Genomic DNA, 26530 nt, shown 5'->3' with positions numbered 1-26530 from the left:
TAGGTCTATAATTATAACTATAACTCGACGTAGTCGTTTAAAAGCGATACGTAGAAGGAGTATTAGCGGCTATTCTTACTACTAATACTACTCGGCTTCGCTATTATTAAGATAATAAGTAGACTATAAACTATATATATATAAAAAAAAGAGTTACGCTTAATATAGCGACCTACTATATTTATACTATATACTATTAAATAGAGGCGTCGGATAGGCTCGTATCGTAGGTATAATATATAGTAGAAGTAGAGGCGATAAGTAGGAACTAATCGAGTTAATTATATTAGTTAGTTATAGGTTATATTTTACTCCTAAGATAGGTATTAGCTAGGTTATATAACCTAGTATTATATAATCTATATTACCTAACTCTAATCTCTAAAGTATCTCTTAGAATATCTAACTAGACTATACTTTCTAATACTTCTACTTAGGCTAGATAGTCTTCTACCTATATTTCTATATTTAAATCTATCTCTAAATTATAATAAGTTATTAGGTGCTATAGTTATATAGTTAGAGCTATATACCTAATCTATTTTAGTTTAACTCCTTAGCCTAGTATCGTATATCCCGTAGTAACGTTATTACTAGAGTATATATCTTTTATTTCTCCTCTAGGCTTTTCTCTTTTAGACTATATATAGATTCCTAGATCCTAATTACTTATTATATATAGTAAGCTACTTCTCCTATAGTATAACTCCTAGGCTTAGTTTTATATATTCTATAATATCTCTAATACTATAGTATATATCTTTTATTAATTATCCTAAGGTCTAGAGTTTAATCTATAGTTAGAGTATAAATCTTTTGCCTTTCTCTATATAAGCTAGAGTTATTTTATAAACTCCTAAAACTATAGTCTATTCTTTAGTTTAGTTAGGCTATTAGTAACTATCTCTTTTATTAGAATATATTCTACTATAACCTTCCTCTACTACTAGAGATATCTAATATAGTTATATATAACATTAATATATTTAGATTTCTTATAGGTATATATATCTTTAATAAGAGTTAAAGCTACCTAATTATCTCCTATAATTTATACTAGCTTTAGTTCTCTTACTATATTAGGATATACTTTTATAGTTAGTTAGAATAGGCATTCTCCTACTAACTCTATATAGTCTATCTCTTTTAAGAATACTACTAGGAACTAAGATTGCTTTATATATATATTTATAGCTATATACTTAGCTTCTATTATTAATATTATAATAGACTTTTGCTTCCTACTTATCTAAGAAACTAGAGCTCTATAAAGGAAGAAGATACTCCTAAGAATTAAGACTCTATCTACTTTATCTATTATATAGTTAGAGTCTAAATATTCTATTAGGCTTCCTCTATTTCTTCTAAATATTAGTTCTAAGTTTTAGAATAACTTTAAGTATCTTACTAGTTTCTTTAGAGCTTATATATACCTCTTAGTTAGATCTAAGATATATAAGCTTAACTTTCTAAGAGAGAAAGTAATATCTAGTCTTATTATAACTATAGGCTATATCTAGGTACTAGTTTAGCTTTAGTACTCTATTTTATTCTTTCTTTTATTATATAAGCCTATTAGTTTTAAGCTATTATAACTATCTATTAGTAAGAGAGTTAGGTTAGCTATTTTCTTAGTTATTCCTAGCTTTATAAAGTTCTTCTAGATAAAGTATTCTTAATTATACTTTAAAGTTCTAGCTTATTTATCTCTTATTAACTTTATTCTAAGAATTTTCTCTAGTTCTCTAAGATCTTTAATCTTAAATACCTTATCTAGCTATTCCTTAAACTAAAGTATATCTTCTAGCTTTAGTACTATAATTAGAATATTATCTATATAGGTTAGGATTAGAATATTCCTTTCCTAGTAGATAAGAAGATATAGGTCTACTTCTAATTATATAAACCTAATCTGTTTTAACTTTAAGATATAGAGTTTGTTCTAGTCTCTTACTACTTACTTTAGTCTATATAAGCTTCTTAGGATTTATAGGACTATATTAGGTAGAATCTTAACTCCTAGTAGTAGAATTATAAAGATTTCTTCTTAAAGTTTACTCTTAGTAAATATATTATTTATATCTACTTAGTAGAGTTCTAGATCCTTTTTATAAACTATAGCTATAAATACCTTTAAAGTATTATATCTAACTATTAGTATAAAGGTCTCTTAGAAATTAACTCTAAACTTCTAAGAGAATTCTCTTATAACTAGTTTTGCTTTAAACTTCTTAATAGCTCTACTAATTAATCTCTTTATATTAAATACCTACTTAGATATAATAAGGTTTGCTCCTTTAGATAGAATAACCTTTATCTAGGTATTATTACTTTTTAATATAGTTAGTTCCTTTTAGACTATATCCTTCTATATATATCTCTATTTAGAATTCTAAATTGCCTCTTTATAGGACTTTAGAATAGGTACCTCTTATTTCTATATAGAGACTTAAGGAGTAATTACTATAAATATAGACTTCTAAACCTCTAATAGAGCTTCCTAAATCTACTCCTATTCTTAGCTTTAGACTTAGCTTAGGAATGTCTTATAATACTTAGTACTAGGCTCCTCTTCCTATCTATATTCTCTCTATTTCTTCTAAAGTACTTATTTTATTACTATACTATAAGCTTTTAGCTCTAGGCCTAGTTCTTTATTTAAGATAGATCTCCTTCTCTTTTAGCTATAAGTTTAGTTTTAGTTCTTCTCCTAATCTCTATTTCTTTATAGGTTCTACTATATAATATTTAATTCTTTTACTTTAGAATATAGTCTTCTACTAGTACTAGGACTAGCTTATCTATTAACTTCCTAGCTTAGCTTAGGTAGTTTAGTAGTTCTACTTTTCTTTTACTAGAGTTATAGTTCTCTAGAGTTTTCTTCTTCTAGATTCTCTATTCTCTAGTACTCTTCCTTATTCTTTAGTAAAGGTAGTAACTATATAAAGAGTATTTAGCTAGGATTTATAAGTTTAGTTACTATAGCTATAGGTATAGTAGCTATAGAAAGTATAACTACTATTAGCTTCTTTAGAGGTCTACTAACTAGGTTTCTAATAGGTATACTACTTACTTAATTAAGCTTAGGAATATTTAGCTCTATATTTCTTCCTTTCTTATACTTAAACTAAGTAGTAGTATTATAGACTTTAATAGCTTTTATATTAGACTTCTAGAAGAGCTATATTTTAGTAGTATTAGGAATATATCTAATAAATATAGTATCTTTACTTCTATTTATTAGTTTATCTAATCTTATTTCTACTAGCTAGGACTTAGGATCTATATAGACTACTACTTTATAACTCTAAACTCTAAAGTATAATACTAAGAGTTAGATACCTAAAAAGGCTTCCTTAGGTAATACTTTAAATCTATTAATTTCTAGGCTATTAGAAAGGGAATTTCTAATAACTATATAGGCTACTAAGACTTCTAACTAGAATTTAATAAGTATATAGGTATCTTCTAGTACTACTTTTATATAGTCTTTAGAGGTTTAGATTAACTTCTTAACTACTCTATTCTAGATAGAGTTATATACTTTAGTTATATAGAAGGAAATTCTATATTCCTTCTCCTACTACTTTAGTATAGTAAGAAGCTCTCTTACTCTATTACTTCTTATAATCTAGAGAGAGTTTCCTAATTATAGCTTAGCTTTTACTTTCTAGTTTTTAAGGATACTTAGTATATCTTCTCTAGACTTTATTAGGAAAGTCTATTTCTTTCTTAAAAAGTTATTAATAATCTTAAGCTACTATTTATATTCTAATCTTAAAATAGGCAAAGGACTATAAATATTAATAGAAACTAGAGATAACTTTTAGAGTTTCCTTTTAGTTTCTTTCTTTCTATATTTCTTTATTTTTACTAAGGAATATATCCTATAAGGTTAGTATTTCTTTAGAATAGGAATCTAAGCCTTTAAGTTAGATACTTTATATAAGTTTCTAAGAAGACTTTCTCTAAAATATATAAGTCTTCTATACTAAAGCTTCTACTATTCTTAGGTCTTTTCTTAGGCTTTAAAAGTATAGGCTTTATTCTCTTATTTTTAATTAAAGTATAATATTATAAGCTCCTATAATATATTATTAATCTCCTTAATAAATAGTACTCCTCCTAATAGTTTTATCTAGATAACTAGTTCCCTAGATAATAAAATAAGTATAAATTTTAGTAGTTAAATACTATACTACTAGCTAAATTAGCTCTAAGAAATAAGATTTACTCCTAGACTAGATATAAAGAGAATATTCTTAAGAATAATCTATTTTCCTCTTTTCCTACTTATTACTATATTTCCTATATATATAGCTATTAGATAGCTACCTTTAATCTTAATCTACTTTTTCCTCTAAAGAGGTTTTAGTTTCCTAAAAAGTAATTCTTAGTTAGTTATATATAATAAAGTATAGGAGTTAAGTAGCTATCTTAATAGTATATACTTACTTTTTACTTCTATAGTTAAGTATATAACTTTATTAATATTATTATCCTCTAATAGAGATTAAGATACTTTAGATACTATAGAAGGCTCTATATTTTCTTAGGTAGTATATACCTTCTTAGAAAACTTCTTTAAAGTTTGTTTTTTCTTAAAAGATTAGACTTTTAAGTTAAGTTTCTTTACTATTTCTTTTAATACTTCTTTATTTAGTAAAGATCTCCTTCTAAATATACTTTCTCTAAGTAGTATTCTTCTCTTCTCTATTCTACTAGCCTATTTTAAGTTAATAGTTCTCTTAGCTTTATTAAAGTATAGATACTTAGTAATACCTCTAAAATGCTCCTTTTTATAGAAGTAGTATTTTAGCTTTTTGCTTTAGATCTCTCTTCTTTTAGTAAATATTACTATTTCTTATAACTAGTATTTATACTATATTAACTTCTCTACTTTAAGGAGTTAGAGAATTTCTTTAGAGTCTAAGTCCTTCTAAGCTTAGATAGTTTACCTTATACTCTTATACTTAGCTAGGAGTATAAAGAGTAGATACTTAATTCTTATATTAGGAGTTTTATAGTATAACTCCCTCTAGTTAATCTCTATAATCCTCTTCCTAAGATTACTAAAGTAGACCTATAATTTCCTAATTATATCTTCTAGTTCTATTTTAAAAGTTATAAATTCTTAGATAATAGCTATTATATATACTTATTAGACTTTACTATATTTCCTATATAGCTTTATCTAGATATTATATACTCTTATTTTATCTATTACTTTATTTTAGTTATCTATATAAAGACTTTCTATTAGAATATAGATTGCTTTTATATTATTCTTCTACTATTTTAGGCTAAACTCTAAAAATATAGTGCCTTTCTCTTTGTTTAATAAAGCTTTAGATACTTTAGATTTAGCTAGAGTAGGTACTAATAATCCCTTTAAGTCTAAGATTATCTAGAAGATTTCTTTTCCTCTAAGTATATTCTTTTATAGCTTAAATTATAGTTTCTAGTTCTTCTTTATTAGAATAAGTATTCTCCTCTTATCTAATTTACTTATTAAATCTATTTCTATAAAATTAAATCCATAAATCTAAACTTTAGAAATATAAGCTCTTTTAATCTAATTAGTAGCTTCTAGATTTCTACCTTTTCTAGTTACTAAGACTCTTCTCTTTTAGCTAAAGTATCTAAGGACTCTTCTCTCTTATAGAAGTTAGTTAGGTTCTTAAGTAGAGAACCTCTAAAAGATCTACTTTCTTAGAAGAGTACTACTAGCTAGTTCTAAAGTATTAGTAGTACTTAGTACTTAGGCCTAGTTTTATCTACTTAGATACTATAGTCTAAAGCTAATCCTTTCCTCTTTATACTCTTTTAGTATACCTTTCTTTTAAAGTAGAGTATACTTTACTAGGCTTTTCTCTATTTTACTTACTCTTTAGGAACTTCTAGTTTATAACTAGGATCTTCTAAAGCTTCTAGGTAGTATAGATAGGATATACCTCTAGTCTCTCTTATACTCTTTTCCTACTTCTCTATCTTATTAATACTATAGGTCCTATAAGAGGTAATACGTATTACTTTAAGAATAAGAAAGCTAACTCTTTCTACCTAGAGCCTCTCTATAAACCTAGGCTTATAACCTATTAAATAGAGACGTCGGATAGGCTCGTATCGTAGGTATAATACGTAGTAGAAGTAGAGGTAATAAGTAGGAACTAACCGAGTTAATTATATTAGTTAGTTATAGGTTATATCTTACTTCTAAGATAGGTATTAGCTAGGTTATATAACCTAGTATTATATAACCTATATTACCTAACTCTAATCTCTAAAGTATCTCTTAGAATATCTAACTAGACTATACTTTCTAATATATACTATATAATTATCGATATCGCGCTTTATTATAGCAACTTACTATAAACTATAAACTATATAAACCTAGTCGTATAGATTAGTCTTACGAAGTATAATAGTATATAATATCGTAGTAGAATAGAAGTCGTAAGATAAGGTATCTAAGAAGAGCGCGAGAGAATACGTAACTAAATATAAGAAACGCGTATCGTAGAACGTGCCGTACTATAATATATATACGGCGTTACGTACTATTAAGACTATTTACTACTATATCGTAGGCGAGGTCGTAATATTAAGGTACTCTAGTAAGAGACTTAAAAGTAATAGTAGGATCTAAAGCTATAAAAGAGTTAGAAGTAAAAGGAGTAGTCTTATAAATATAAACTAGATAGTAAAAAGAATAGTATATATAGGTAGATAGGATATCTAATATATATTAGTTCTAAGTAGAAGGATATACTATATAGCTATATAAAGATAGAGAATAAACTTTATAAAGTACCTAGACTAGGTACTTAGTAAATAAAAGTTATAGTCTAATAATACTAGGAGTTAGTCTAGTATTTCCCTACTACTAGAAAGCAGAAGAGGATAAAGTTAGAAGAGTAGTTAGGCTATTAGAGAGAGTAGAGTCTTCTAAAGATAGCTATATAGATAGAACTTACTATCTATTTAAAGGAAGATCTTATAAAGCTAGAGAATTAGTTTATACTAGGTATATTATATTTAGAGAGAATAGTTATAAAGTAGGTTCTAGAGAGACCTACTATTAGCTAATAATACTTTAGAGACTAGCTAAACCTCTTACTATCTCTAGAATCTAAAGGAGGATTAGATAATTAGGCTCTAGAGGCCTAGTTAGATAAACTAATATACCTAAGATTAAGAGGAGTTATAAACCTACCTTTATTATAAATATAGTAGTACTAGAAGGTTCCTATACTAGAGAGTACTAGAGAGGTATACTCCTTTAGCTATTAATATATATACTATATATAAGGCCTAGAGTATAATACCTATTCTAGAGCTATCTAGAAGATAGAGTTTTAGAAGCTTTAGCTAAAAGAGAGAAGTCTTAGTATAGTTAATCTCCTACTAGATAGTCTAGTATAAGAGAATTTCTACCTATATATATACTAAGAACCGAATACTAAGATATATAGGTTCTAGTTTACTATATAAAACAAATTTATTTCTTAGCTATAGTTAGAAGAACTTAGTAATATATATACCTAAAGTTAACTCTTTAGAAGATAAGATAGAATTAAGATAAAATAAATAGTACTTTAGTAAAGAGGCTATATTTAGTACTCTCTAAGAAGAACTTAGAATAATAGTTTAGAAAGATAGCTATATTCCTTAAAGAAGAAAACCTATACTTAACTATTAAGATTTTAATATTTGCTCTAATAACTAATAAGGCAAACTATAAAGCAATCTACTAAATTTAGCTTTATATTAGTAAAGAGAATAAAGAGATAGTATTAGAGAAAGAGATAGTAAAAGCTATCTAGTAAGAGCTAAAGAAGAAGTATAAGAATAATAAAGTATTAGAAAGGAAACTAGTATAGTAGTACTTTACCTTTTAAATAATAAGTTTATAGAGTATATTATAAGTATAGTTAAGCTTACTATTACTTAGAAAGAAGATAAGAGAGGCCTAGCTAGTAATAGTAGAAATAGTTAAACTTAAGAATAGAATCTAAGTTCTACTTAGTAGCCTATCTAAATCTTAGTTATCTATTAGAGATACTATAGATATCTAACTATACTTATTACCTAATAATATCCTTTCTATTCTAGAAAAGAAAGAAGTAGAGATACCTAGATAATCTAAACTAGAGAGAGGATTAGAGTATTTAGCTTATACTATAAGAGCTATATAGAAATAATAATAAAAGAGAAAGAGGATAGATAACTTAGAGTTATTTAAAGCTAGATAGTATACTCTATATTAAAGGAAGAGATACTTACTATTAAGCTATTAGTATCTAGAACCTATAAGAAGTATAGTCTTAGCTTTTAGAAATATAAGCAAAGTAAGAGCTTTTACTATAATAGAGAATAAGACTAAGGAAAGATAACTAGCTATTAAGAGATAAGCTATTAGAGAGAGTATTATAATTTAAGATTCTATAGATACTATATCTCTCTATCTAATAGTTAGGTCTTAGATAAGTAGTACTTTAGGCTTTAGGAATTCTTAGTAGAGAGTATTTCTTTATAGACTTATAGTAGATAGAAACCTAAGTCTTTCTAACTACTTACTATAGAAGGTTTTACTTTGCTTTATTCTACTATACCTAGATAGGTTAGACCTCTAAATTTAATAATTACTTCTATTATTACCTCTATTATTACTATAATTATTTAGTAGATTAAAGTATAGTATATTCTTATTTTTCTTATATATTATTAATAAATCTAGCTAATTTTAAGCCTATAGCTTAATACTACTTATAGGTAGTAATTAGTATACCTAATACGCTATTATCTATAGAGTCTACTTAGCTATATATAGATTTAATAGCGTCTCTACTATAGTTATTTTAGTACTATAAACTAGTATATAGCTAGATCTATAAAAAGAAAATATCTAGCTTAGATATTTAGCGCTATTAGTAGGCGTAGTAGTAGCCGATTCTACCTCTAACTATAGTACTAGTAGGCTCGAAGATAGTAGTAGTACTAGTATAGTAACGATAATAATACTTCTAGATTAGAAAATATATAATAATATAGAGTAATAGTAATATTAGAGTAAGAAAGATACGTTTCTATACTAATTACTATATAGCGCGTCGCGACTACTCTATAGCCGAGTAGACGAACTATTTTTTGCTAGCGTTCTAAGATAGAAGCTTCTAAAAAGACTTAGCGTAAATATATAGTAGTCTATAAGAGGAATTAACTTAAGTAATAGGAAGAATAGTATACTCTCTCGACATTCTACGACTAGGCGCAGTTTTCCGGAGTGTTAAGTATATATCATTCTCAAAGCCCTGGTCTTGGCAAGACCCGTAAGTCTAGGTTTCTGCTCACACTCCAGATTATAGCCCTACCGGTACCGAGGGCTTAGTTCTAAGCCCTGCTAAGCCCTGCTGGTGCTCACAGCCGCCCCGTACTTGCGTACCTCACCATCGTCGGACACGCCTCGGCCACTCTTGGCCTTTTCACGCGCCCTACACATTCTCCCTTCCAAGTTCCGATCCTGTGAGTCATGAAATCCAAAGGATAATAAACATACCATAAGAACATCTCCTTGTGCCTTTTCGCCACATCCATTCACACAATTATGACTCTCCTCTCTTCTCGAGGCCGCGGGCTTCAGGACTTCTACCCACCGTATTTCGAAATCTTCGACGATCCATGGAATCCGGATACGAATCCAAATGGCTACTTAAACCTTGGAGTTGCTGAGAATGTGAGACAGGTGGAATGCAGTACTCGATAACCACAACTGACGTCCGGCATAGACTTTGATGCAGCCAGAGATGAAAAAATACATTGACCAGAATGTGAGTTGGAATTCTCGCTCACACACTCATGGCTATGCTGAGAGGGCTATTTGGCGATAGATCGATCATGATCCACGCAGGATGAACTACGGCGACGGGTTCTTTGGCTCGAAACAATTGAACTCTGCAGCATGCAAATTCTTGAATAAGACATTTTCACCTACTACGCCCTTGACTTCGTCACATCTGATCGCTACTGCGGGTGTCGGTAATGCTTTGGAGGCTTGCGCCTGGGCGTTGTGCGAGCGGGACGACTACATACTCATCGGACGCCCTTATTGGGGTAGCTTCAAATTTATGTTTGGCGCTCGAGCAGGGTACGCTTGACCTTCTCGCGAGTCACGGTGTTGTTACAACTGACAGTATTTCAGTGTCAAGATCAGAGAGGTTTCCTTCGGCTCCATCGATCCCTTCACACTAGAAGCTGTGAGTGTATACGAAAAGGAATGCGAGCAAGCGCGTAAAGAAGGGAAGAAGGTTTCGGCACTTCTTCTTTGCACTCCTCATAACCCGACGGGTATGTTCCGAGTTCGAGACCCGCCCATCAGACGCTGAATCTCATCCTGCAGGACGCTGCTATTCTAGAGATGTCATGGAGGCCTACCTGGCTGCTTGTCAAAGATTAGGCATTCATCTCATCAGCGACGAGATATATGCGCTGTGCGCTTGGGACAACCCCAAGGCGCCTGATACAACTCGTTTCACTTCTGTGCTATCACTAAATGTGGAAAAATTCATCGACCCAAGCAGAGTCCACGTAGTATGGGGCACGAGCAAGGTAAGATGAGAATAATGATTCATTTAAGGCGGCTTTCCGGACTGACAAATGCAGGACTTTGGTGTTGCTGGCATCCGCATTGGCTTCCTGATCAGCCAGAGCAACCCGGAATTTCTCAGATCCGCAAGGAGTATCTCGTACGACTGTCCAGAACAAGATCTTAAGTGCATAGAAACTAACCAAAGCCAGGCTATTCAACTATCCGTCCAGCATAGCAGACCACGTGGTGGCCAAACTCTTCGGTGATGAACCCTTCATGGAATGGTACCATGCTGAGCACCGAGCGCGACTTGCCACTAGCTATCAGTTCGCGGTCGACTTCATGGAAGCCCAAGACATCCCATACATCCACACACATGCTGGCCTGTTTCTTATGATCAATCTGGGAGCTAAAATGTTTCGAGGCATGACAGATGACGAGATCCATCAAAAGTTGAAGGCGCAAAAGGTTTACATTTACTCTGGCAAAACTTTCACCTATGAGGAGCCTGGCTGGTTTCGCCTTGTGTTCGCGCACCCGGTAGCGACATTGCAAGAGGGTTTCAAACGACTTCTTCGGGCATCACCGCAAGGGAAGCAAAAATTGCCGACAACGCAACTTGAGAATCTTTGCATCGACGAGAACTCGTGCGGACAATGAGAATACTGGTGTGGCCAGTGTTGAATGAACAGTCCTACGAAGTTGTTTTCGTTTTTTATGTTGACGCTTCTCGTCCTCTCAAAGTCGCACACTATTCAAATGAGTGAATACAGTAGGTGTGAACAAAGTTTCTCCAGGCCCGCAGTTTTCTTCCCTCGCCACAGATGCAGTCTTCGTCTGAGTTGCAACGGCCCTGCTGCGTCTGCTAGCATCTAAAGCACTAGCCAGAAGTCAGCAGGGAGCTCTATTCCAGCACAAAGTGCTGAAGCAGTGATTGCTCCCTCACCCACCGGGCACACTGCTCAGTTGCATGGCGGAGCTCGAGATCGCTCTCGAAATCGCCCCGGAAGACACTCATGCAGGACAGAATGTACTCAACCCTGACGCGCAGTAAAGCGACACTGGCCATTTCAGTACGCCTCAATTACGCCACAAGGTCGTGCACTCGCTGCCCTGCATGAAAGTCTTCCGGGGCGATCTCGAAAGCGATCTCGAGCTCCGCCATGCCCCGAGCAATGATGCTGATACTGACAATGGAGCGACTGTATCTGATGTTAGCGTTTCGGAGGAGCCTGTCACTGTACCTAGTTGTCGATCTGAGCAGGCATGTTGATGCCGATCTTCCGCATCACGGACTCGATCAGTGGGATGCTTCCTCCACAGTCAAGGTAAATGGCACCAATAACTGCTTCCAGACTGGTCGCCAGAGTGGCATCACTCAAGCGACCAAAGTGCCCAGGATGGGGGATCAAGCACCGGTCGAGTCCGATCTCACGTGCAACTGCCGCCAGGTGAATGTTACTCAATTGAGCGAGCCAGTTGCTACCAACTCCTGAGAAATCGTCAGAGTTGTCCCGAAATGGCCAGATCGTGGTGATAACCTCTGTCTGCACCGGATGGGTACCAAGCGGCCACCATAGCTATGCCAAGAGCACCATCGCCGACAAGAGCCAGGCGTTTGTTGCTTTGACGGCCGGTCAGGCCACTGGTGTCAATCGCTTCGTAGAGTAGGCCGAGGTTGGAAACATCATATCCGAAATGGGTAGAAACAAAGCCCTGCGCCTCGTGCACTTTATCTGCAAAGGACATGGTGATTTCGGAGACGTGTGGAAAAGCAAAGAGCTTTAGTAAGTGTTCAGTAGGTTGATGAGAGAATGCGATCTTGAATGACATGTGTTTTGGCTCTTGTAGAGAATATTCTTTCAGTCCAGCCTCCTGTTTTCGTTTGTTATGATCCCCAGCCACCTACCCAGCCGTCTCGCCACATTCGCGAATGCTTGACTGGCCGGGGACTGGAGCTTCTCTGAGGGTGACAGACACCGTTATTGAGATACAGAAAGAAAGAAGAACTTATCAGGATGAAGAGAACGTGTGTTGTATCTGGAGTGGAAAAGGAAGTCGGCCATAAGTATAGTGGGTGGCCTCCGACTTTTGCCAAAAGTCGCCGCTCTTGGCGAAGGTAGGGAACGCCAATGGCAGGCGCATTCCCATCTTTCATCTTTTTCACACCCATCTTAAAAACACCTCGACTTTCCGACTCGAGCTCTCTATGTTGTGTATCCTGCTATCCTGGTTGATATTGCAAAGCAGAACATGTCTACAACCCCACCGGTAGCAACGTCCACACCATGCCGAATACAATCCCGTAAAGGGACGAAGGCCGGATCGGTGGAATTGATGCCTCCCGCCAGCGCTTCTACGGCCGCTAAATTTTAGAACTGTACCGAAGCACGCCATGGGGAGGATTACACATGACTGCGCAGCACATATCTCCGCTTACACATCTCTCATTTCGAAGGCCATCCATTTATAAGATTGCTACGCGATCCAATACAGAACTTCTCCCACTCAATTCACGCTCTCACTCGTGGCTTTGCAACACTTCACAATGGCTAGCAAGCTCTTCACTCCCCTCAAAGTTGGCCATGTCCAACTATCTCACCGCATTGCCATGGCGCCTCTCACGCGGTTCCGGGCTGAAGACGATCACGTCCATTCTGCCATGGCGAAGGAATACTACGAACAAAGAGGTAGCGTCGCTGGATCACTAATCATCACCGAGGCGACGTTCATCTCCCCAAAAGCAAGTGGGTACCCAAATGTTCCCGGGATCTGGTCGAAGGAGCAGGTTGAGAGTTGGAGGAGAATTACTCAGAGTGTGTCTACGAGGGGTTCACATATGTAAGTACGGGACTGGGAGCAGTTCCTCAGAATTGGCAGGACTCTTTGAGACACAGGAACTCACGACTCTCGAACTCCCTAGGTACCTGCAGCTCTGGGCTCTAGGCCGTGTGGCGAATCCCAAAGTCAAGGAAGCAGAGGGCTCTGGAGACGTTGTTTCCGCTTCAGCTGTGCCGGAAAAGGAAGGAGCTACCGTTCCTCGAGAACTGTCTGACGATGAAATTCGAGAATACATCCAGGACTATGCAATTGCAGCAAAGAACGCCATCGAAGCTGGATTCGCTGGCGTGGAGCTTCACGGCGCTAACGGTGAGTGCAGTACTGACCTGAAGTCACAGACTTGATGCATGGTCTCCGTCATATTTTGCATTCTAGTCTTCTCCTTGAGACAAGCGCTAATAGATCTCGGGCTGTCTACAGGCTATTTGATTGATCAATTTCTTCAAGACACCAGCAACAAGAGGACCGATCAATGGGGCGGCTCTATCGAGAAAAGGGCCCGATTCGCCATCGAAGTGACCAAAGCGGTCGTAGATGCCGTCGGATCAAAGAAAGTCGGAATCAGACTATCTCCCTTCTCAACATTTCAAGGTAAGCCATACAGGTGCTCTCGTTCTCCGTTCTCACCTGTGCACATCTAACAAGAACTACACAACACAGGCATGGGAATGGCCGATCCGATTCCACAATTCACGTACCTCGTCTCGCAACTCAAGAAATTGCAATTGAGCTACGTGCACTTTGTCGACCCTCGCATCGACGTGCGGAAAGGGTATGAAGCCACTGCTACTCTCAAACCTCTCGTTACAGCTTGGGGAAACACTTCTCCGGTCTTAATTGCAGGCGGCTTTACACCAGAGATCGCCAAGAACACTGTGGACGAGGAATACAAAGACTACGATGTTGTAGTTGTCTTTGGAAAATACTACATTTCTAATCCGGATCTTGTGTTTAGGTTGCAGAGAGGTCTGCCTTTGGCGGATTACAACCGGAGCACATTTTATGCGGCCAAGGCGAGGGAAGGATATGTGGACTGTCCTTTCTCGGAGGAGTTCGCGAGGGAAAAGAAATTATAGAACGGCATCAGCTGAAGGCGTACAATATCGTTGGCATCATGGCGTCAGTATCTCTGGCTCGCGGCTGATCAGCCCTCGATCGGAGCTTTGGCGTATAGAGACCCTAGAACGACTTCTCAGAAAACTTACACGAGAACAAGGCGAAGCGAAAAGACCTGCCTTCACAAGTTCCACTCGATATTCGCGAATGGACGCTCGTCAATGAATAGTCAAAGACTGCATTGCTAATCTCGTCTCTATCTGGCCTCAGTTTAACCCCCAGTGTTGAGCTGGCGTAAATTCTCGCTGACGGCGTCGCCTTCGATCAACGGACAGGAGTATGCTCATCCGATCAAGGAATAGGACCGCAGTGCAGGAGACAGCAATTCTCAACACCGAAAAAAGAGCCCAAGTAGACTCTGATTAGGAGTCGGACTGCAGTCGGGAGATAGCAGTATGCGCAAGACGAAAGACGACTTTTGGAAACTGTGTCAAAATTCATCGCTCTTGGCCGGGCCCACGTGGAGTCTTCTTCACATGCATCTTATGCACACTTGCGTAGTTGACAGCCCGATTCGGTATGCCTGAAGTCTGATACGAAACTTTGACCTCAGGTTCTATCAGCACGGTGGGTATGTCGAACCTCTTCGACGAATACTTTGGGACTGGAAGTATGCCTGGTTGCTCGAAGGGTGCCCGCATTGCGGTCTGCTATCTCCGCTGGACCAGAGAATGGCGATCGAAGTTATTGCAATTCAAGTGGCAATGGCAGGAGGAATTGCTGCATACCTGAACCACGGCGCGCTTTTTTGCTCCATAGGCACTCGAGTTGTCAGCTGAAGGCACAGTATTTCCGGAATTCTTTCCTGGAGTGCTTTGACCTGCCGTAGACATCGAAAATGCGAATATCAACATTTCCAGGAAAATTTACACAAGCCTCAACACATAGCTCAATACCACATCTCTCACGAAATCTCGTGGATGGCGCTCACCACGAATGATGTTTCGACAACGCGTTGAATTCATCCACAATGTTCGGGCAATATTTAGCTATTTTCAGAAGCGGAAAACTGCCACATACGGCAAAACAAACTTGCAGCTATCGCTAGTACATAACGATAGGTCGATGTTCTCCGACACAAGAAATCGCTCGGCGTGCCAATGCGCCATAGAACACTGTTTACGAGTCAGTTCTGCATGAACAGCTACAATTCAGCCTTGTGTCAAACTAGCGTGGAGCTACCACAAAGTTACCAAGATCTGTACACAGCATGCAGCTCACCTTTCCCAGATCGGATAGATCTCTCGTGTTTCCCGTATCATCGTTGCTATGATGCGATTGAAGGCTTGGAATCGGCATGTGCAAGTACAGATGTCTTCATGGGACTGCGTCCGTATTTTGCAATATGCTGGACTTTCGAAGCAGCATCTCGACAACTCCCCGTCACCATCAGAATCAATACGCTCATTCGGACGATGGCAGCCCGCGGGAAATTCCTGGCTTTGTTGGTCGCTAGCTTTACTTTTGTAGCAACGTGAGTATTTGCGCGCACGTTTAGTCGCTCGCATTGACATTCTGTGGGAAGTGCATCATCACATCTGATTCGGTCTACCACACAAAGCTATTCCCGAGATGTACAGACCAGCTCAGCACAAGGTAGGCCATAGCCAATGCATAGATCCGTGTCTTTTAATGCTGACTTCAATGACTAGGTCTTGTGATAACCGATTGCCCGTCAGGTGGCAGGCGAGTTGCACTGAGCTTCGATGACGGGCCTTCCAAGAATGTAGACGATATCCTAGCCCAGCTCGAAGCATACAATGCGACAGCAACTTTCTTTGTTAACGGTCCAGATGGCCAGGACTGGACAGGAACCTGGGAGATCGCGTCGGAAATCCTGCAACGCATCCACGCCCAAGGGCATCTGCTTGCATCTCACACGCAAGTAAACCCGATGCCGTAGTTTCGTACATCTTCGCTGACAACAAGCGCAGCTGGACGCATGCGAACTTGACAGAAGCGTCATACGATGAGACTGTCGCTGAAGTGGTAAGCTACCGTTTCTCCTTTCGATAGCGCTGTAACAGCACTGACGCAGCTTCAGAGCCAAATAGAAAACTGGTTCGCCAACCTTTTCGGCTTCCACCCCAACTTCTTCCGCCCTCCTTATGGCGAATGCCCGGAACTGTGCCGAAGCACGCTCACCGAACTTGGCTACACCATTGTCAACTGGAACCTTGACACGCAGGACTGGCGCTATCCGGATATCACAAGTGCTTTTGAGCGGATGGAAACCATTCGTGTCACGGAAGAAGAGTTGCGAGTCAAGGAAGCTCCTCCCATTGTACTCATGCATGATCCGATCGAGTCCACCGCGGCAGTCTTACTTCCAGCTGTTCTTGAGTATTTTTCTGGATTGGGATATGGGTTCGTTTCGGTAGCGGAGTGTCTGGGCACACCAAGAGAAGGATGGTACCGGGCCGTGAGTTATGTTTGAGCTCCAAGAAACAGTCGATTGGGCGAGTGGCGGGTATTCCAGATGTCTACACACAGACCTGTTGCGTCTCTCGAGAACTTGCCATGCATAATGTGAAATTCGCTCATCCCCGCCTTATCCCGCCTTGTAATCAGACACATGTGCTCTCTCTCTCTCTCATCTTCATTGCGTCTCTCAGTGTCGTGCTCATAACCATCGATACGGAAATGTCGGCCAGCCGATAATTCTCAAAGACATCACTGAACCGTGTCACGCGCGCCCCATTTATTATACAAATGACTGCTTCGCCTGCACGACCAAAATTTGCTCCTTTCGCGTAGCCACCTGCTTATGAAATCAACCCATGCGGGCGATGCCAGTCTCGAAAGGGATGTCTTCGTCAAGAGAGGTCCGTCGGAACAGAGCAGGGGAAATCTCAGCGCCGGACACCGGAGTCGGGACGGCAGGATTAGCGGGTGGCACAGTCGGGGGACCAGTTCCAGGAACAACGATACTGTGATCGTCTTCTCCAAGTTCTTTGCGTTCTTTTCGGCAATGACGATCTGCGCACTGTATGATCTCAACGTCGTGGCGTAGTTCTTCCTCGGTCAAAGGTCTTGTTGTGTTCAACAAGTCATCTCGCAGCATGATGCGATCATCAATGAGCTCGAGGCGCTTCTGAGGTGGTTTTGGTGCCTTCGCCGGAGGTTCTGGGTCCCCAGCCTGCTCGGAACCAGTGCGCTCGGGGGCAGGCCGGCCCTTTTCGACATCAGGACGTGCTTTCTTAGCTGCTTCATGCATGGATTTCGGTGGTGCATCAGCGTACAATGAGCCCTCTGTGACTGATTTTTTGTACTCGTTCGGCATCGCGGCCGTTTTGTACCAAGGGTCATCAGTGAGTATTGCGTAACCAGGGTCGAGGGGAGCTATATCTTTTGGCCAGCAAGGATTTTGCTTCAGATTCCAATCGTTTTCTGGTGCGGGTTTATCGACGCCAGTCCAGTCGAACGCGATCTCATACAGCGCTCGGGTGAATGGGACGTCCTTCCATGTGGAATATTCGGTTACTGTGCCATCACTGCCCTTGACTTTCCGAGTCACTGGCGTCTTGAGGTCCAATAATCTGCTGTTGAGCGACACCTGGTTGTATGAGTCGTCATCCTCCAACTTTTTACCCTTCAAAGTCTGCCGCTTCCGAACTCTCTGGCCATTGTAGTCTCCTCCGTCTTCTTGATCGCAGAAACTGACCCAGATGCTTGGCACTCCTTGATTCTCTGAGCCGGGGAGCCAGCGAATGTACTGGCCCCATTCTTTCTTTTGCCTCTCTTGATCATCCGAAGGCAGGAAATACGCAGGGGGCCACTCGTCCGCCTGGCAATTAGGCTTTTCTTTGGTCGTCCCTCGGAACACATACTGGTTATCTGCCATCGTGTAGCTCTGCCAGATTCTATCACTGTGCTGGCTGGACCAACTGCTTGTCGTTTTCTCATTGACACGAACATTACCGTCCTCGCAGAAGAAGCTACTTCGGGCTCCATTTCGTATGGCAGAATAATAGTGGGCACAAGCTTGTGGATGGTTTGACGCGATGCAAGTTTTCGTAAAATTGCAGTCTTCGCCATCACGGCTCGAGAACCGTCGACGATGTATGACGAAATTGTGGATATGTCGCAATCATCACCTAGGCCTTTGTCAGGACTCACAGCAACTTTTCATGGTACTCTGCGGTGCGTACAGACCTTTCGGTGCACGTTTATCGTGCTTCTTTGTGCATTGCTTTGGGCTTTGTGATGATTCAGCGGACTTGGTCTGGTCCGTGGGCTTGCTGGGCGCGGAGGGAGAAGGACTTGGACGTTCTGGCCTGTCGTCCTTGCCGCCTTTACCTTTTCCCGGAACAAGCCCAGATAGGTAGTCAGTAAGATCTTTCGAGGCTCCTGAGCCCTTCGCCCAGGATGGCGGAAAGTTTCGTGCAGCATTTGCGAAGATTTTTGCGGGACCTACAGCACTGGCAGCAGTCCAAAACGCTTCGAACACTCGCTGTCCCTCTTCAGAAGTGTACTTGTTGCCACAAGCGCCATCAATGGCTTGAGTGGAAGGTGCGTTCAACCAGTCGGTGAAACCTTGTCCAGCATCCTGAGCGGACTCCATCGTGTAGGCCAGGGTAACTGCTGCTTGCATAGCCGCATGCGCCACAGTTGCGACAGCACCTCCCACTCCTGGCTGGTATGGCAGCGAGGCCGCCAGTGACAACGGTGCTTATGCCCGTAATCCAAGTCTTGCATGCGATCTTGCGCGTGTCAGTAGATAAAGCAAGGCGAGCGGACGTACAACTGGGCTTGCAGGACGCAAAGTCCTTCAAAGGTACTAATCAGTGCTCACCTTTTCAATGGCTAAATGGTCAGTCAGCATTGCCCCGTCCACAGTTCTCAAACTCTTCTCTTACCTGGAACAGCGGTATTGGCAAACCATTCTGCGATCGATGTAATGAGCCGGCCATTACACTCGCAGCTGCCTTGGGCAACTTGGGTTTCACCTGCGCCTTTCAGTCTTGTGGACTCATCCTTGTGATCTCGTGAGACTGACCAACAAAATTATAATTCTCCCAAGCTGGTGGATCAGCCCAACTGATACAGGCGTTGGCGGCAGTTTGATTGTTTGCGAGATTTTCCGCAAATGCTTTTGCGCAGAATGAGACACATTGCTGTTTAGAAAGCTCCTCATCGATAGGCCGCCAGTCCCATTTGCCATATTGATCGAAGGTCTTTCTCTGGAAGATGGTGCATTTGCCATCTAGTTGATCTGAAAAAGGTTGAGCACCCCCAGTAGCATCTGGTGCGGATGGGAAGGTGCGAGCATTGCCTTGATTCGAAGGCGCGGCTTGTTCCGGGAATGAAACTGTGAACGTTGTAGTAGATGATGGGATTGTTTTCGACCGAATTGAGTTGTAGGTGCAGACAGGGCCTGTCTTCGTGTGCAGCACATCTGGTATCCCATCTCCGACCACCTCTGTACAGTATGATACCTGTATTTAAGAACACTAGAGTAAGAAAGTGTTTCCAAGCTTTAGTCTGACTCAGACGTGCGAGCGAGAGGCTGATGACCAATCGCATTCACGTGTGAGGCAGGGATGGATGAACTCACTGGAGCCAATGTAGGTAGGTCTGTAAGCACTCCTACGAAAGAAGGAGCAGGTATGGCAGCGGTTAGCTGCCAAAGAGTAGAGAACAGGAAAAGAGAAAAGGACAGGCCTGTCGCCATACTGGATGAACGACAGCAAAGCGTCAAGGAGATATTGCGGCGGAACTCGATGCGATGGTGAGGTTGTGAGGTAGTACTACGTCTTGCCCATACCAGGCTCGAGCTTAAGTACTCTCATCCTGTCTTTGCATATTGGCGTATCTCGTCCGGATACCACGCAACTGTGCGGCGTGAAAGTTGGTTTCTCCTCCACGGCGGCTCTTCAAAGACCAACACAGCCTCGTGGTATGGCTTGAAACCACTCAGTAGCTTGCTAAGAATCCAACGATTGACAAACTCAATGTTCTACCATTGAGAGAGACGAGATTGACGCCGGGATGCCGCAACGCCGCAGCAGTACATACTTCAACGAGCAAAGCCTTCGAATTTGCAACGCAGCCGGCACGATGCGCGGAGTGCAGCCTGTCCTCGTTGTCAGCTACTGCATGTATGAAACTTGACTGAGCGATGAATTGTTGGAGATTTGACCAGTTCGTCGTTATAGCCACTTTGTAAGTGCAGCCAGGGTGAATAGTTTCCGACCTTTCCAGTGTGATCGTCATCTTGCTTTGCCTCCACAGGTGACTAAAAGTCCTTTCGAGGTGGTAAATGAGTTTTCAGGCTGTTGACAGCAGTCGTGAACCTCAGCGCTTCCCTCCAGAGCGTCTGTAGCAATAAGGTTCATCTCCGCTGTCTAGGTAGACGCGCGGGTCCTATGTGTCGTCGATCCGGCGCTACTTGAAACAGCGATCATTCGCAAGGGCGTCTATCGCATTTAAAAATAGGCTATATTGCGCTTGTGTTGGAACTTTAATAGCCGCTTGTTCGAGTCCGTTCAAGAGTAGTTGCCTAGACGAGATGCTCATAGATCGTAGAGCGAATCAACATCTGGATCCGGCTGTCAAACTCTGTATTCGAGGTTTCAGCGGTAATACTCGGTGATACGATCTCAGATGTGGTCGTTGAAAGTATAGAATGCATGTCATGTAAGCGCAACAGGTGTTTGAAGCGCATTGGCTCATATTGCAGCGAGTTCAGCAAGACATTCACCCTTCCTATAGTTCTCCATAGGCCAACCTTGCTTAACGAATATCTCACGTAAACGCTTGAATTGTGCTTCATCGTATTTATTCGAGAGCCGAATCTCCTTGTGCCGAGTCGGGAAAGCGTCTAATATGTCCAACAAAAGATGTAAAGACTGCGAGTCCAAAGAGCCGAGACAATGCTGCACGTCACGACTGAGCTTGAGTCATCTCAGCGAGGCTGGAGGGCCGTTTCAATCACGTGCATTGAGCGTGCAAGGGCACAGTAAGCAAGACTGGCGCTTCCCGATACCGGGTCCTGCATGCGCCGACAGATCGCTACAGATGGCGTGTTTTGTTCAAGGCACTAGAACAAAGCAGAGCTCGCTATCACGATGTGCTTATGTTTCGCCAGCATTCAAAAGTTGGCCAGGTCTTCTAGGCACTCTGATTTTCGAAAGGCTTCTCCTGGCCATCCATGCTTGTCGAAAACTTTGCGGATCTCGCTCATCTCGTCTTTCCCGGTCATTGCAGCCAAGCATACTTTGTTCGGACGAATGGGGTATGCATCCAGCTTTCGAAAAGACTCTTTGGTTGTCTCCGCAAATATCCGAGGAGATGCTTCAGGTGCGATTGCACCCTCCTGAAAGTCCACGTGGATGACCTCGCGGGTTCTGACGTCGCAAAAAATGTACCAACCATTCCGTCCAGCAGATTTCCCAAGCGTCGCAAGGTATTTCCCTCGCTCGACTTTCAACGGCTCCCAATTGCAAGTGTCCATGATCTCCTCAAGCGGGTCAAAGAAGTCTTTGCTAGTTTCAGTGAAGTTGTTGCATTCGCAGCCTTCCCATATCTGGTAGCCTTCGATTTTGGAAGCGATGTAGGGAATGTGCCTTAACAACTTGATGACGGCTTCGTCCTTTTCCCCGGGCTCAAAACGAGCTCTGATTGTATCATCCCGCCAGCCACCAGGAGGTGGAATTTTGAGTGCTTCCTCTGGGATGTGCAGAGTGACCATGAACCTGTACAACGACAGCAGCTCATCGGCCAGTTCTTCGTGGAGTGGTCTCATAATTTTTGACCAAGCGTTGTCCGGAGTATAGGCAGGTTTTCGAGAGTTGGGGCGGATTCTGCAGAAGGATAGGTGCTGCGCTCGACAGAAAGTTGCATCTTTGTGGCTATTGTTGGAATGTCATCAAGAAGTCTATTAAGCGCTGAAGTGCTGTGCCGCCGGCTGCAGCGGTGGAGTTATCCAGTGCCAAGACGCTAAGGGTGGGGACTTCTCACTCAAGCAACCAATGCCCTTCCACTTCTCATGTTCCAGTCTCCAATATCATCATGAGTTGGCCGAAGTTACCAGCGAGAGCTGCATACCTGAGTTTGCAGAATGAAAAGCGAAGGAATGCGCTATCTTTGGAGGTGCTGCGCAGTCTTCGAGAGCAGCTGATTCGCTACAACACCTCTCCCGTAGATGGACGACTTCGAATACTGCCTCCGTTCAAACCGATGCTGCTGAAGGATCTCGAGGATATCTCTGATGGCCATGCATCCAAGGAGACGCAGCAAGAGTATGCCTGGCTACTAGATGGGCCTACTTGGCACCGTGAGCGCCAAGGTCTTCCGAATGTCATCGTCTTGCGTAGCAATGGGCCCGTCTTCTGCTCAGGACACGATCTCGGAGAGCTTCGAACGATCTCCCGGGACGAGATCAAGGAGACATTCGCTCTTTGTGCAGAGGTCATGAGCTTGATTAGGCGATCTCCAGCCCCAGTGGTTGGTGTAGTTCAAGGACTCGCAACAGCTGCCGGCTGCCAATTGGCGTTGACAACAGACCTTCCAATAGCTGCAGCATCGACGCAGTTCCGCTTACCCGGAGCCTCAATGGGCCTACCTTGCACTTCTCCGTCGACTGCCGTGTCACGAAGACTTGGACCTCCTTTCACGTATCGCATGCTTGCATTGGCAGAGCCCGTGAGTGCGGATCAGCTTCCAGGTGGTGCTGTAGATCTGGTTACTGATGGCGAAGCTTTGGAGCGTCGTGTTGAGGAAGTCGTCAACAATCTTTGTAATCATACTGGAGCGCAGTCGCAAGCCCTGGGGAAGTGGGCATACTGGACGCAACTGGGGCTCCGTGGCACTGAGAGCGGAGGAGATGGATATGAGGATGCCGTGGAATGGGCTGGCAGAATGATGGCTCTTCATGCGAGGTCTGATGACGCAAAAGAAGGTATCTCAGCATTCTTCGAGAAGAGGAAGCCAGACTTCGGTGGTCCAAAATTGTAGTCTTGGAATCGCTTGATGTGTCTCCACAACAGTGCTTTCACGATTTCCCACAGTTATGTGAGCGCTTCTCCTACCCGTGTCGCCATTGGCCATATGTTGTCACATCTTGCTTGAGCTCCAGAGTTCGTTCTCGACCCGAAGCGAAGACTCGCGAATCTTCCACCTGTAATCTTTCTGACGTGGCTGCCCAGCCTGAAGGCCGCATAGTCGTAGGACTAGCAGCTGGATGTGCAACCAAGTATCTCGATCCTTTGTATAATTTGCGTTGTCATTTGCCGTGCTCAGCAGCAATCTCCATGCGCGCCCTCGCCTCCATTGTCCTTCGAAGTCCCATTGGCTGAGATTTGTCCCCCGAAATCCCGTGGCCGCGGCACTATGACATCCACGTTGCGCTAGATGCGCTCGATCGGAGCTCCCGCTCTGCTCCCCGGTGTATCTTGAAGGAGGCAGATCGGGGCCAGGCAGCTTGTTGCCTCGTGTGTCGGCTTGACTGCCCGTAAGTCGCAGTGAGCGGGTCTTTCGGAGCTCGTTGCCTCTGCGCATTGGGTGGATGCTCCGCACGGCGGCGTAGATGCCCTGCGAATGAAGCTGCGCTCGGATTTGTTTGGTAGCGGTGCGTGCGGGTTGCGTTGGCGCGTGTCGCCGTGGTGCGTGTTCTGCCCGAACAGCAGGTCTGTAGGCCGGACACCCTCGTTGAAAATCTTTGCGCTCGAAGTTGGCAGCGGCTGGGTCGATGCATGAGCAACATGCGTGCTGGAATGGAACCGAAGCGCGAGGTCTAGGAGATGTGGACTTTCTGGCAGCGCGACCGTACGCCATACAGAAAGTTGACGCTCTCCGACCTTCACGCAAGCTCGTAAAGCCCTCAAAGCCAACCCCGTAGATGCCTTCTCCAATTGCGCTGTTGTCTGACACTCTCGTGAGAAGTGGCATGAGCGCCACCAGTTGGCACATGAGCGTCTGATTACCGCCTGAAGGCGAGTCCTCGTGCGCAGCGTACCATCTCCGTGAGGACGGGAGGATGATTGCAGGCGTATCTCATCCGAGTGCTGCCATGGCAGCGCAAAAAATTAATGCCCATGTCTCCGCAGAAACCATCAGAATCTGTCAGAGACTCATATGAGCAAAAAAAAAGAAGCTCGATGTTGAATCGGCTGAATTCGATACTGAATCAAATTCGTGTTGTGTTGAACTTTTGTTGATGGTCTGATGATCACGTTAGCCGGGGCGTTCTCAAACGAGCTCAAGTGTGTGTAAAGAAACAGCAAAGCAAGCTAGCTAATTAATGTACAACACGCCAACGCGCCGGATGGGTGGTCCTCATTGGACAAAGGCCATCAAAATCAGATCTCTTATAAGTGTTGACTGTGAACGACGCCGTCTCCCCAGCCCCCGGCGCCTACATCTTTTGCTGCAGACCAGCTACAGACTTCGGAGTCGTCGGAGGTTGGAGCCACGGCTGCATGCATCTCCAGCATCCACTTTGTGTGTCCCTGAGAGCGTTGTTGCTGTCGTCGTCGTCTCCGCGAGGTGGAAGCGGCGGAGCTGAATGAAGCTGACCGAGCACGTGCAAGCTCCTTGGCAGCTCACCAGCATATCTTTTGCCACGGTGCCAGCACCACCCACTACCGTCGCGAAAGGTGTTCGAAACCACCGTAGAAAGCATCAGCAGTATTCAAACATGCTCCTCCGTGAATGTCAAATGCCAATACGCCGTATGTTGCGGCGCGATGAAGGGGTGCTGATGTTGAAGCTTCAAGGCCAGCTCGCTGGCAGCGGAGCAGCTCGAATTTTGCCACGGTTGCAGCACCACCCACCACCGTGGCGAAAGGTGTTCGAAACCGCTATAGGAAGCATGAGCAGTGCTCAAACATGTTCCTCCGTGAGTATGAGATGCCAGGTCGCGTTATGTTGCGGCGCGATGAAGGGGTGCTGATATTGAAGCTTCAAAGCCAGCTTGCTGGCAGCGGAGCAGCCCGACTTTTGCCACGACCGCAACACCAGCCACCAAGGTCTCGGATGGTGTTCGAAACAACCATAGCAAGTATGAGAATCATTCAAACATGCCCATCCGTAAGTTGCAGACGTCAATTCGCAGAATGTTGTGGTGCGTGGGCGGGTGCTGCTGTTCCGATTTGAAAGCCAGCCCCCGGGCAGCTGAGCAGCCCAGCTTTTGCCACGACGGCAGCACCACACAACCAGCACGCTAATGGTGTTCGAAACCGCCGCAGAAAGCATTAGAAGCATCCAAATATGCCTCTCTGCATTTGGCATGTGTTGATTTGCGTTATGTTGCGGCGCGGTAAAGGGGTGCTGGCGTTTGAAGCCAGCTGATAGGCCCCTGCTTCGCCCAAAAGAGCCCAGCGGAAACCTCAGCTTCTCCTGTACTCTGCAACCATGATCAGGATTGATCTGCGGAAGCTTGCGTTGTCTCAGGCATGCCTCTGCGACACGATTTCGTCCAAGGCTCAGCCTGCCAGCTCAGAGCATATGGAAAATTCGGAGACAAATGAGGCAGCACTAGACGATCCAAAAGAGCTCAGCGGAAGCTTCCTGCACTCTGCAGTTATGTTCCAGATTTATCTGCGGAAAATAGCAGTGTCTCAGACAATGGCTCCACGACACAATTTCGCCCAGGGCTCAGCCTGCCAGCTTAGAGCATATGGAAGATTCGGAGACAGCTGAGACTGCATTGGGTGATCCAAAAGAGCCCTGCGGAAGATAGCGGTGTCTCAGAAATGCCTCTGCGACACGATTTCGTCCAAGGCTCAATCTGCCAGCTCAGAGTCTATGGTAAACTCGGAGACAAAGGAGGCATTCGCGTGACTGCATTGAGTGACACGCCTTCACACGATTATTGCACCGTGACGATGCTTTCGTGATCAATTATTGGGCCAAAAGTGGCCACTGCACGTGGAGGTTGCAAAAAGAATGCGGTCAGCATACCATTGTGCATGACATTCTCGCATCTCGATCCTTTTACCTTCACAACTCCAAAAGAAATTGCAAAAAAAGGCAAAAAGA

General features: G+C 42.5%; 7 protein-coding genes across 7 annotated transcripts; 4 read left to right on the top strand and 3 right to left on the bottom strand.

Annotated features, from left to right (window-relative positions):
- Window positions 1-9610: 9610 nt before the first annotated feature.
- Window positions 9611-11251, top strand: RHO25_011117 (uncharacterized protein; the record flags this gene model as incomplete). Its single annotated transcript, XM_023602010.2, has 7 exons — window positions 9611-9739; window positions 9792-9833; window positions 9894-10150; window positions 10205-10350; window positions 10403-10611; window positions 10666-10748; window positions 10801-11251. 7 exons carry the CDS (start codon window positions 9611-9613, stop codon window positions 11249-11251), a joined length of 1317 nt encoding a protein of 438 aa, XP_023450807.1.
- Window positions 11252-11835: 584 nt separating this feature from the next.
- RHO25_011116 (uncharacterized protein) lies at window positions 11836-12340 on the bottom strand (the record flags this gene model as incomplete). The annotated part of the gene is made up of 2 exons (XM_065603364.1): window positions 11836-12083; window positions 12145-12340. The coding sequence occupies 2 exons, from the start codon at window positions 12338-12340 to the stop codon at window positions 11836-11838; spliced, it is 444 nt and encodes a 147-aa protein (XP_065459436.1).
- A 799-nt stretch (window positions 12341-13139) lies between these two features.
- RHO25_011115 (uncharacterized protein) lies at window positions 13140-14508 on the top strand (the record flags this gene model as incomplete). The annotated part of the gene is made up of 4 exons (XM_023602011.2): window positions 13140-13432; window positions 13515-13741; window positions 13853-14023; window positions 14093-14508. 4 exons carry the CDS (start codon window positions 13140-13142, stop codon window positions 14506-14508), a joined length of 1107 nt encoding a protein of 368 aa, XP_023450810.1.
- Window positions 14509-16120: 1612 nt separating this feature from the next.
- On the top strand, window positions 16121-16985 carry RHO25_011114 (uncharacterized protein; the record flags this gene model as incomplete). Its single annotated transcript, XM_065603363.1, has 4 exons — window positions 16121-16144; window positions 16201-16205; window positions 16342-16537; window positions 16593-16985. 4 exons carry the CDS (start codon window positions 16121-16123, stop codon window positions 16983-16985), a joined length of 618 nt encoding a protein of 205 aa, XP_065459435.1.
- Window positions 16986-17321: 336 nt separating this feature from the next.
- RHO25_011113 (uncharacterized protein) lies at window positions 17322-19142 on the bottom strand (the record flags this gene model as incomplete). Its single annotated transcript, XM_023602012.1, has 2 exons — window positions 17322-18385; window positions 18668-19142. The coding sequence occupies 2 exons, from the start codon at window positions 19140-19142 to the stop codon at window positions 17322-17324; spliced, it is 1539 nt and encodes a 512-aa protein (XP_023450809.1).
- A 2499-nt stretch (window positions 19143-21641) lies between these two features.
- Window positions 21642-22295, bottom strand: RHO25_011112 (uncharacterized protein; the record flags this gene model as incomplete). The annotated part of the gene is made up of 1 exon (XM_023602013.2): window positions 21642-22295. One exon carries the CDS (start codon window positions 22293-22295, stop codon window positions 21642-21644), a length of 654 nt encoding a protein of 217 aa, XP_023450783.1.
- A 266-nt stretch (window positions 22296-22561) lies between these two features.
- Window positions 22562-23506, top strand: RHO25_011111 (uncharacterized protein; the record flags this gene model as incomplete). Its single annotated transcript, XM_023602014.2, has 1 exon — window positions 22562-23506. One exon carries the CDS (start codon window positions 22562-22564, stop codon window positions 23504-23506), a length of 945 nt encoding a protein of 314 aa, XP_023450779.1.
- Window positions 23507-26530: the final 3024 nt, after the last annotated feature.

Source organism: Cercospora beticola, chromosome 7, assembly GCF_033473495.1.
Source record: "Cercospora beticola chromosome 7, complete sequence".
Classification (NCBI taxonomy): Eukaryota; Fungi; Ascomycota; class Dothideomycetes; order Mycosphaerellales; family Mycosphaerellaceae; genus Cercospora; species Cercospora beticola.
Note: the sequence above shows the minus strand (reverse complement) of the source record. Positions and strands in the feature narration are given on the sequence as shown.